The sequence below is a fragment of the Cottoperca gobio genome, chromosome 21, assembly GCF_900634415.1.
Source record: "Cottoperca gobio chromosome 21, fCotGob3.1, whole genome shotgun sequence".
Taxonomy (NCBI): domain Eukaryota; kingdom Metazoa; phylum Chordata; class Actinopteri; order Perciformes; family Bovichtidae; genus Cottoperca; species Cottoperca gobio.
The window spans coordinates 11,570,033-11,581,752 of NC_041375.1; the positions used below are offsets into that span (position 1 = coordinate 11,570,033).

General features: G+C 42.0%; 1 protein-coding gene across 1 annotated transcript in view; it reads left to right on the forward strand.

Moving 5' to 3' along the window:
- Positions 1-624: 624 nt before the first annotated feature.
- Positions 625-11,720, forward strand: part of sh3rf1 (SH3 domain containing ring finger 1) — a 92,813-nt gene continuing 81,717 nt past the window's right edge. Inside the window, exon 1 of the mRNA XM_029459482.1 lies at positions 625-1,334. Coding sequence (XP_029315342.1) covers positions 924-1,334 — 411 coding nt within the window. The 5' untranslated portion in view covers positions 625-923. The remainder of the gene's footprint in view (positions 1,335-11,720) is intronic.

Genomic DNA, 11,720 nt, shown 5'->3' on the forward strand with positions numbered 1-11,720 from the left:
TAATGGGCAAATGTTCAAATAAAGTGTAACATAACCTTTTGGAGATTAAAATGTTTAAACCAGACGAAACAAAACACGATCATCCGATGTCCACCACCAGGTGTCGCCAGAAACCAATCTTCCCAAAAGCCCTGTTTTTCAGCTGGATGAAAAGTATGTATGTCTGTCAGCTGCTTATTACAGAGTTAGACAATTAATACCAAGTCGGTTTAAGTTTGATAAATATTAATAAAAAGCAAATAAAACCATGCAGAACAAGCTGAAATATGTTCTGAATATTCAGTTTTGCGCAAACTTGAACTGCATCACTTAAAATAGTATTGTCATTGACACTACTTTATGCCATAGTTTAAGATTTTCTGATTTTGCCCGAATGTATTAACTTTAAGACTAATACTTAGTTTGTCTTTGTGAGCAGGTGACATCAAGCCTTTCAACAACCGCTCAGGTTTAAATGTGTGTGTTTCTTTTTTAGTGAAGGTGTGAGAAGAGAAACCCTGGCTGGAAACTGAGCGGCTGTGGACCTGCCTCTCTCTCTAGTGTTTGTGCCTCTCTCGCTCTCTTTCTCCCAGTCTGTATCAATCTGTCTCTAGTGCGTGAGCGCGCCGCAGTTCTGATCGGCGCGCGGATGATGATGATGAGAGCGTGACCTCACCGCTTTCTGCACAGCTGCTGGAGAGAGGGAGAGACACAGAGAGAGAAAGCGAGAACCAGAAACACTTTGAGGGAGACAGAGCGAGGTACGGAACAGCGGAGAACATTCACAACACAGGGGTAAACTGCTCGGCGCGCGGGGACTCTGTCGCGGGGCGTCCGTTGGCTGCTTCCCGCCGGTCCGCCTCCCAGAATGTTCTGCGCCCCCGGTTCATTTCTCGGGTACATGAACCAGTCACTGCGACGTTCCCACCGACACTGAAGCCCAGATGCTTACCCTCTCCGCCGACATGGACGAGTCTTCGTCTCTGCTGGATCTGCTGGAGTGCTCGGTGTGCCTGGAGCGACTGGACACCACGGCCAAGGTGTTGCCGTGCCAGCACACCTTCTGCCGCCGCTGCCTGGAAAACATTGTCAGCTCCCGGAACGAGCTCCGCTGCCCGGAGTGCCGCATCCTGGTGGAGTGCGGAGTGGACGACCTCCCGGCTAACATCCTTCTGGTTCGCCTCCTGGACGGTATTAAGCAGCGGCCCCAGCATCGAGGGAGCGGAGGAGGAGTGGGAGCAAGGCAGTCCCTGGCCGGGGGCTCGCTGCAGGGGTACGCAGCCGGGATATCAGCTTCTCCCCCGGGCAGTGCGATCAGAGAGCTGCCCGTAGCCATCAGGAGCTCCCCTGTTAAGGTTGGTTACTTTCCCACCATCCATATGTCAGGGTCTCTCTCTGACAATGTTTAAATGTTTCACCGTTTTATGAATCCTTGTTTATTCACAAAAACGCACACTTCCTAAAAAACGACAAATTGGTCAGGAGTCCCTTTTCAATTCAGCATACCCAAAACATAAAAAAACTACTTTAAGATTGGTTCCCTGCTGCCCAGTATAACAGCAGAATGTGGTGGAAGAAGATTTCCGGAACAATTGCTCAGACCAATTCCCCATTGTTTATCTCTGATGTTTGCTGGGAATGGGGGAACAGTGTGTTCAGCATGCCGCCTGCACAGATATACAGCTGATATATGGTTAAAAAGATGGATGCACAATTTTAGACTATGGTCTAAATATTCACGCAGTGACACTGATGCATTGTTTGACAACTAGGATGAGGAACAAACTTGGTAGCAGAGACCAAGTTACGGAACATGGAAACGGAAAGAGAGAATAAGAAAACAGCAGAAGTGCACTGCTGTGGCTTTGTCATATTGTAACTGATGACACAGATATCTATTGACTGATATATATTGTTTTGCTAAGTTATCACCTGTGAGTAATCCTGATGTGACACTACTGTGGCATCATAAGGAGGGTGTCTTTCCTGTAATACCACTGAGGTATAATTAAACTAAACTGAGTGAGCAAGAGAGGAAGAGAAACAGACTGAGAGAGACACCCGTCTCTGTTAGTCCTGGTGAAGCCCAGTTGCCCACAGGCTGCAGCAGTGTGAGGTTTCATAACCCTATCTCAATGGGAGAGGAGTGGAGAGCCTTGTTTGCCTGCTATGCAGTGCATCCTATGCATTGTCTCGTGGCCGTGATGTAAGGCGTGTTGAAGAATGTGGCTGTAATGTGGCAATTAGGCAGAAAATGTGATGGCATCAGCACTGTGCTGCAAGAAATGTTGCTTGTCATCTTGACTCCAATTGGAATCCAAGATCTTTCACACAAATCTTGAAAAACGTCAAGCAGTCGAGGTGAGATAGAAGCGTCAGTTCCTAGACGCTTCCGTTTAATGAGGTGCAAATTCTAGGGCAGCGATAAACAACTTCTTTTTAATTAATTATTAGATACCTTTCAAATGTTTTTTCAGTGCATTAATTATTATTTTATCGATTGCAATGTCAAGTGTTGCATATTTCACACCCAGTAGACGTAGGTGCATAGACAGATGTAGGGCTGCAGCTGACCATTATTTTTATTAGCGATCATTATGCAGAAGAGCCAATAGGTATGACCTCAAATACAGTAAGACAAGATTTCCAGACTCAATTCTTCATGTTGTAACTTGTTAAGATGGATATACTGTATTTGTCTATGGTGAGCTAGGTGATGTGTGCTTACTCATGAATGCAGTGGGATTCCTCACAGTTGGAGTGCATGAGGGTGGTCGTGGGCAGGTGTGTTCATGTTTGCGCTCAGCAGCTTTTTCTCCGAGTCTAGCTATGTTCCCAAAAAGAGGGATGCAATGAACAATCATACTAACAAATGCCTTGAAATCAGCTTTCACACCCCCCCCCCTACTCTGTACAACAAGACTTATCAGGCAAGCTAACCATTGATTAAATCAGTGGAGCGCTTTGATGTGATGAAGTGCAGCAGCAGTAAGCAGTCACTCATCTATGGCGATGAACAGGAATCCAAACCCTCAGTGACATTTGCACTAACACTTAAAACTCCATTTAAATTCACTCAATAAACTTCCCTGTACCGGTCCATATAGGGCAAGAAAACATGTGCACATACAAAAGACATGTGCTGCAATATAAGACTTTTATTTTTAGACAAATGCTTTTCATAATTTTCTATAGAGCCTAAGGAACATCTTAATTTGACCAGCAATCCACCTGTCCTGTTCCCAAGTTTATAAAACAAAGAAACGCAGAAAATATATTTTGATGGATTGATATTTGAATTGTATGAGCCATAATGAAACATTTGAGAAATGTCAGAAGTTGTGTGGCTGAAAGAGAGGGAATACACACACGGGAAGTCATTCACAGCCACACACATACAAACACATATATACCCTCCAGTCTTGGTGGTGGCCAGTCTGTGTTTGTTTTAGGACGCCAATGGGGAGAGCTCTTCACTCCGGGTGTACACACACAAACACACACGCACGCATACACACTCACACACACTCATACACACTCACACACACCTACAGTATAACCCATTACACTCTGCAATCCCCTGCAGTCACTTTTCCCACAGTCCCCTCGAGGCTCCCTTGGGACCAAGGCTTGGTAATGAAAGTGTGAATTAATCTCCCTTAACAGTGGGGTGTGTGTGAGTGTGTGCGTGCGTGTGTGTGTGTGTGTGTGTGTGTGTGTGTGTGTGTGTGTGTGTGTGTGCATTTGGAAGTGCACCCCCCTGCATACAAAGAGCAGAGGTCTTGCAAAGGGAGTTAAATCTGACTTTGAGTGACACACTAATGCAGTACCTTCACACATACACACACACTCTCTCTCTCTCTCTCTCGCTCTCGCTCTCTCTCTCTCTCTCTCTCTCTCTCTCTCTCTCTCTCTCTCACACACACACACACAGTTATTAAAGGAGTCACATGGGTCAAACACAAACGCTCTCGATCAGATGTTCAGGGTTGTAGATGAGAATGAGTGTGTTGCTATGGAAATAGAAGAAGAGGCAGACATGCTGAGTCAGCTGTTTGTGCTCTTTGAGCCTGTGTTCTTCACTTTCTGCTGCTTTAACCAATAAGAGTTTATCAAGGCGGATCATTTCTTTTTTTATACCAAGCACTGTGTGAATTTACAGGAATACCTCACCTCCCAAATGACCATTTGTGTATCATTATTACGTTACATTAAAGAATTGTGAAGAAAATGTAAATCTCCTCGGTGAAGGGTCAAAAAACTGAGAAAAGTCTTGATGAATTAAAGTAAATGAGTGCCACATTTGACAACGGAAAAACTCAATCAAAACATCTGTTTATAAACTCTCACACAACTTGTGCAGAATCATCCAAGTCTCATGTATCCAGTCGCATGCTCACTACTTCTCAAACATGCATTTTCACTAAAACTTTACTATTTTAAAACACAGGCGCGGTACTCAGTCCTTGTGAGTAAGGTTTAGCGAAAATGCATGTTTTATACTGCACGAGTTATGTGAGAGTTTGTTTGCATGTGCTTTGATATAGTGTTGCTGTTGTTAAAATCGGCCCACATTTACTTCAATTCATCAAGACATTTTTCCAAATTAGATTCTTTCCTTTCGACGTGAAGACATGCAAACAAATGAAAAGTTTTCTTCAATGATTGATGGTAACACGGGGTAGATAACTTTATATTTAAATGGTCATTTTGGGGTTGAAGTATTCCTTTAGCTTCTAAGAAACAGACAATGTGCCAGTCTACTAAAATACCTGCCTAGAATAATCTTGACACAAATAAATAGCTTGCAGGAATATATCACCATACTAGTGCAATAACCAGGCACTAGGTCAAGCCTTCAGGTCCTTAGTTGCTTGTATCATTTGGTTGATTTTGTCTTCTTGGTTTTTGCCCTTTTTAAGCACAAAGGAGAAATGTTGAGCCTGTTTAGCAGCTGATGACTTTGGCAACCCCTCAACTCGTCCCTCAGCTGCAGTGTTGTTTATCAGCTGTTGCAGAAATGACTCGCCACTTGTTCCCCCGTTCACAGACAGCAGTGTGAAGACACATAGCCGACAGTATGCAAACAGAAGAGGTGTTTTAACAATGTAACAATGTCATGTAAACTGGATAATAGGAGTGGAATATATTTTAATGAAAAATATAGTGTGTTTGTTTCAGATTAGGACAAGATGTTCATCAGGAACCAGTCTGAGTTTAGTCTGTCTATCAGTCAAACAACTGGTGCTGTTTGAACTCATGACGAGGCTCTGTCATCGCACATTTTGGTATTAATATAATACTTTCAATTATGATTCTGACTGCAATGCTGCTGATCAATGTTGCTCTTTATCCAAATCCTCATTCTGATTCATGGCATATGAGCAAAAATACAGAATGTTGAAACTTTATTTGATTGCAAATCATTGGTCATGGTAGAAGAGAGGGAATCTGATGTTCCTGACATTCCACTGGTAAATGATGTAATTAATATCCAGGTATTTTAAGGTCTTTAATACCATCACAGAAGCTGATACTGGAAACATCCTGTAGCTATGGCGACTGCTCTTGTTACTGTTGCCATGTTTTCAGGTCTGTTGGCCTGTTTGTTTGTTTGCTTTTTTTGTGATCCCAAAAATGTGTCGTCAGATTTCAATTGAATTTGGGAATGTTAGGCCGTGGTCCACAGACAAAGTTATTAGCTGGAAAAGTACTTCTCAACCTTTTAAGATAAGACATTTTCCTTATTTGATGAAGTACTTGTAACTTGTAAGACATAAATCTGGCACATGTACGTCGTGATTGTCTATAGTTTTGGGTATTCTGCTGCATCCTTCGATTTAATCAACAGATGTTTCATTATTAACATAACAAACATAGAGGATTATGCAGCCTTGGTGGAGGTGTGTACACTGCGAGTGCTTGCTCGAATGCTCACAAAAAACTCATTTATTGCCATGTCATGGCCAAATGGAACAAATACGGCGCATTACATAACAGTGCAGCATAAGCCTTTTGCTTTCATTTGCTTTACATTAGATACATTGCAAAGTTTGAAAACAGGCAAATGTTCAAGACTTCACATAACTGAGGCATTACAATGTTTGCTGTTTGCTTTGCTGGTCTGCCTTGGCAGGTATATATCTTCTAGGAGTGTATTGTTCTTTGAGGGTGGAGGGTATTATGGATCATGTAGTTTTCTTTTACAGCTCGGTGACTAACCCAGGTTTGGTATTCATAAAGCTGATCTATTTATCTATTCTTCCATCTGTCAAGGATAGGTTTTTACAGGTGTCTGGGAGAGGATTTGTTTTGCTCTGTGCTGAAGGTATTAAACATTGTGTATTTTGATCATTCGAATGTTCAAACAGGAAGAAGAATCCAGTAAATTCCCCAGAATTATTGTTCCCGGCAGATACAGACCGCTGTGATGGGACTGTAGAGCTCTGTCAATCAAAATTCTTATTAGACACCCAATGTGGTAACTAATAAATAATCAAACATCTTATGAAGCAAACTGCAAGAGATCCATCGGAAACATCTTGCAATATGCTGTTTACACTCCACCTGTCCAGTTCCCATCAAACAGTGTCTCATCCCAACCCTTGATCTTCTCCTTTACCTGTATTTACCTGGGGTTACTGGGGTTACTGTGGTGACGCAAGAGGTTACCACGGCAACGTATACAGCAGCGATGGCGCTACTTGCTTTCATCTCTAGAGTAAGACGTTGCTTTGCCCTGTCATTACCACGTCAGTGTGTGTGTGTGTGTGTGTGTGTGTGTGTGTGTGTGTGTGTGTGTGTGTGTGTGTGTGTGTGTGTGCGTGAGAGGATTATGTGGGGCTTCCAAAAAGGAAATAGTCTGTTTCCAATCCCTGTAATGATCCTTTTAGCCTGTGTCTTCTGCTTTATATTGTACTAAGGACACACACATGCATACACGCACGCACACGCACACACACACACACACACACACACACACACACACACACACACACACACACACACACACACACACACACAGACACATGCACAAGGCCTAACCTCAACCCTATAACGAAGTCCAACAGCAGTCCTGAATGCAACTTGGTCCTCACAAACATAGACAAACACACACACTCTCCAGCTCCATTCATAGTTAATCTTGATATCTCCCACACCTTTTCAATAACACAGTGTGAGAAAACCTCATTGTTCTGTGTTTCTTCTCACACACACACACACACACACACACACACACACACACACACACACACACACACACACTAACACACATGCACGCTCATACACAGACGTGCATTCACATTCATTAGTGTTATAAACTGCCGATCTGTGGCAGTAAACAACAAGCTCTCAGTCATTACCCCCTCACTTCATAAATACTGAACGAAGGCCTGACACTGTATGCCCGCGCACATACACACACACACACACACACACACACACACACACACACACACACACACACATCCACACACACATCAACACACACACACACACACGCAAAGAGAGAGAAATGTGTCCAGAGAGATGAAGAGAAGATGAAGTGTGTGTGTGTGTGTGTGAGTGTGTGTGTGTGTGTGTGTGTGTGTGAGATCTCCCTCTCTGCCTTTTCAACCTTTTTCCAAACCCAGATTGTTAAATAAACCCACACATGCACAAACACCGTCGCTCTTTACTCATTTTGTATCATCTTGTTCTTGCTTTTTCTCTGATGTTCGTGTGAACAGAACTTAATTAATTTCAGTGTTACCACATAATGAAGCTTTCCTCCACACACACATGCGCGCTGACATTTAAGGAGTAGTTCAAATTAGAGGACTATGCTCTGCGCCTCCTGGGAGCTCTTGGGAATTATACTGTCATGCAGTATGTGTGTGCGAGTTTGTGTATGCAAACATATATCAGTATTATGCATTCATCTACAGTATTTCCATTCTTGCATGCTTTTGTTTACCAGTTATATTTTTCCCTAGTAGACACAAGGCACACATGGATTTTCAATAGTTTGCTATGAAGCTGCCCGCTGCTAGTATTCAACATTTTCTAGTTTAAACCGTTATCATGCTAACATGTACGTGTTACTGTTTCCTTCAGAATGTTATCTGCCTGTAAACTCTTCTGAAAGTGCATTTATTTTTACTTTCCATTTTAATGCATGGTGGTGCTAAAACTATGTTATAAACAGGAACAATGAAATCAAATATTCTATAGATTCACTGGCAGCTACTTTATGTCGTAAACAGGATGACGGAAACAGCTGGGCCAAATATGATTACCAATAAAATGTTTTGTCTCTTTTACTGATTTTAAAGGCCTGGTAATATCCACTCATGGTAAAACTGGATCTGTGTATGTTAGCCAGGAAACATAAAAGGACTTACTTGCTAGCCATGCTAATCTTGAATCAGAATCAAAAGACTGAAACCTTTTCGTATTGATAATATAAAGTGATGATGCAGCATTGCCAAAACGAGTGAGTCTCCTCCCCTTCAATCCCTGCTGTCATCTGACCAGCTTGTATGTCCCTACTTGTGTTTGTGTTGACCTGAATGCAGCGGATGTCACCTTGCATCAGTCTTGTCCTTGGCCCTGTCATCATCCTGCTCATACAGAAATGGAGATGGAAGGAGGTGGGTCACATGGTGCATTGATAGATGGAGGCAGGGTGGTGGTCGAGGGCAGCTTATAGCTCGGGTGATGGTGTTATGAGATAGTGTGTGTGTGTGTGTGTGTGTGTGTGTGTGTGTGTGTGTGTGTGTGTGTGTGTGTGTGTGTGTGTGTGTGTGTGTGTGTGTGTGTGTGTGTGTGTGTGTGTGTGTGTGTGTGTGTGTGTGTTGTTTAGTTTGGGGGTTGATGTGTAATGGGTGTTAAAGCCTAAACAAGCTTTGGAGCTTGACTGCCATTCCCACGGGTGTATGGGTGGAATCCCATCAATCCCATCCCCCAGTTGCACAAATATACACATGGGCACACACACACATTAGGTTAAGGGTTAACCCCCTCACTCCTGGTCCTATTGTTACTATGGAGATGAGGGTGAGATGTCACTCTACCGGTCAAGCCAATACATTACCGACAGAGGATGGTGGCATATTTTAAGTTCGAAATTAAAACATGGCACCATGAACATGACAACGTGTAGATAGGCTGTCGCAACGGAAACAGAAAATTACTATATAATATAGATATAGTATATCTATATATATATAGATATACTATATATATATATATAGATATACTATATCTATATATATATAGTAATTTTCTGTTTCCGTATATATATATATATATATATATATACAGTATATCATTGCCAATTATTTTATACTTATTAGGTCAAAATTAAAATGCAATGATATGGCTATGACGTGCATCAGTCGGTAGCGCACCACAGAAACCGCGCGTCTCACTTTTTCTTTACACAAAAAGAGAAGAGAATTCAAAATCATGCTTGACTTCGACTGAGGGAATAAGATATAACAACGATTCTACACTCCTCGTGAAGAGTGACTGGATGAGATGCAACAGTAGAGGTAGCTTCATGTTGTAACAGCAGTGTTACCAACTAAAATGAATGTTTTTAAGTAAGCAATGTTTTAGACGGCAGAGGAAGCAATTATGTGTGCCATGTTGTGTAAAGCCAAACTTCATAATAAGTAACATCTAAAGGTTAATTTTTTAAACCAAGTCTGACGCACTTCACATAGAACAATGAGGGCAGAACAGCATCACTGCTCTGTTTGAACCAAAGATTCTCTGCTGTAGCTCAGCTGAAAATGCTCTGTCAGCATGTTAGCGTGTTGTTCACTACCGACCCTAATTGTAACTGGTTGGCTACCGATAACGTTATCTTCACTACACTTATTCAACTGACTTTAGCAGGTTAAATAACAAAAACAAGACTGTCCTGCTGTTATTGTGAACTAACCACAGACACTTGACTGGTTCATAGACTCACGGCAGTGCTCTATAATTCCCCTATGAATATAGGGGAATTGTATTACTGGAATGGATATTTGTCGTTATTTTGGCATTAAAAAAAGATTTATTTGGCCTGGCGGGGTTTCCTGTTGGGGTACAATTATAGGGGAAACACTACATTGAACTGCTTGGAGCGCAGACCATGTGGTAGCCCTGTCACTCTGGCATCTCTCCAATACATGTGCGTGTGTGTGTATTTCCTGTGTGTGTAATAAAATAACAAACAGAGGGAAATAATTGAATTTTCCCAAGAGGGATAAATAAAGTACTTCTTTATTTTCTCTTCCACACTGGCATCACATTTCATGTTTTCTGGCTAACGAAACCAGCACCATTCAGACCAAAACCAGAGTCACCCCCTGCTGCCACCTGAGACTGTCACTGTCTCAAATGACCACAAGCAGCTACAGTCTTCTACAATGTAGGGAAAGTGTTACAACTCATAGCTTGTGACTCCAGGTAGTTTTATTCTGCCGACTCCTCTAGCAGCATGCAACATAATGTGTGTGTGTGTCTGTTGTAGTTACAGATGAAGTTTCACTGGTGATGTGCCTGAAGAATTGGAACGGTTCTCTTGGGGGAAGAGATTCGTGGAAACACACTGTGGTTTCTCCAGGTGTCATGCAGTGCAGGTGTGTGTAGCTGTGTGGTTATACGTTACAGTTCCTTTCTGTTTTGTTGCAGAAATGCCTCCTCAATCCTCCACCTCCACCTCCTCCTCATCTTTCTCTGTAATGGAGAGATGTTGAAATGCACCCACCACCCACTTTAGAATTGGCAGGAAACAGAGTCTTGGCTAGAGTAGAGACGAGAGATCAGTGTACACACACACACTCACAGACACATAACACAGATACACACACATCTGAAGAGAATTTGGAAACATGGCAGCAAATACAGGTCTTCCTCTTCATCGACCTGCTGTTCATTCTCACAGCTCTCAACTTCAATTCATCACCAACGGTGTTTATGGACTTTTGAGAAATCATTTTTTCCCCCTCTTTTTTTACTTTGCTCTTAGGACTGAATGAACTTTCTGAGGTAGTTCAGTCCCTCCTAAAGGGTTTCTCCTGTAAACTTAATCACTTGGACTAACTAACTACATTTATTAAGTAAAAAAGAGGGCACTGAAGTCTCAAAAACTAAATCACACAACAGACAAAAACACTTTTGTGAACCTATGTGGTATTGAATCATTTAAACTAAATCTTGAAATAATTAAAAGAGTAGTGTTGAATCATATAATAAATCACATATTCTAAATAGTCTAGGTGTTACAATACGCTTAAAATACCAACATATCGAGCATATACTGTATAACATCTATGAAAGGAACAGGAACAGTACAGCAATACTATTGTGGACGACCATCTGGCCACCATAAACTCACTAATGAGCACGACTAATAATACATTATGACTACAGTCATATTGTTGTGGTATTGTAGTAATAAGGATTTTTTCCCACTGAGGATTTATTTAATATTCTTCTGACATGTGTGCTGCATGGACTTTTGGGGGTCAGATAAGAACATTTCTGGTTATTTCGGATCACTCTCTGACCCCCAGTGTTCACTGTGATCAGCTTTCCACTCTGACGTCTGTGTCCAAACATCCACTGCTGGCTCTGTGTGTCCGTGTCTGTGTCTGTGTGTGTATTTTGTTTATGCATAAATGCTATGTGTTCATATTTGAATTGGCATATGCCTGTTCGCGTGGTGATTGGTAATGGTTTCTATGTGGACGTATAATTGAATG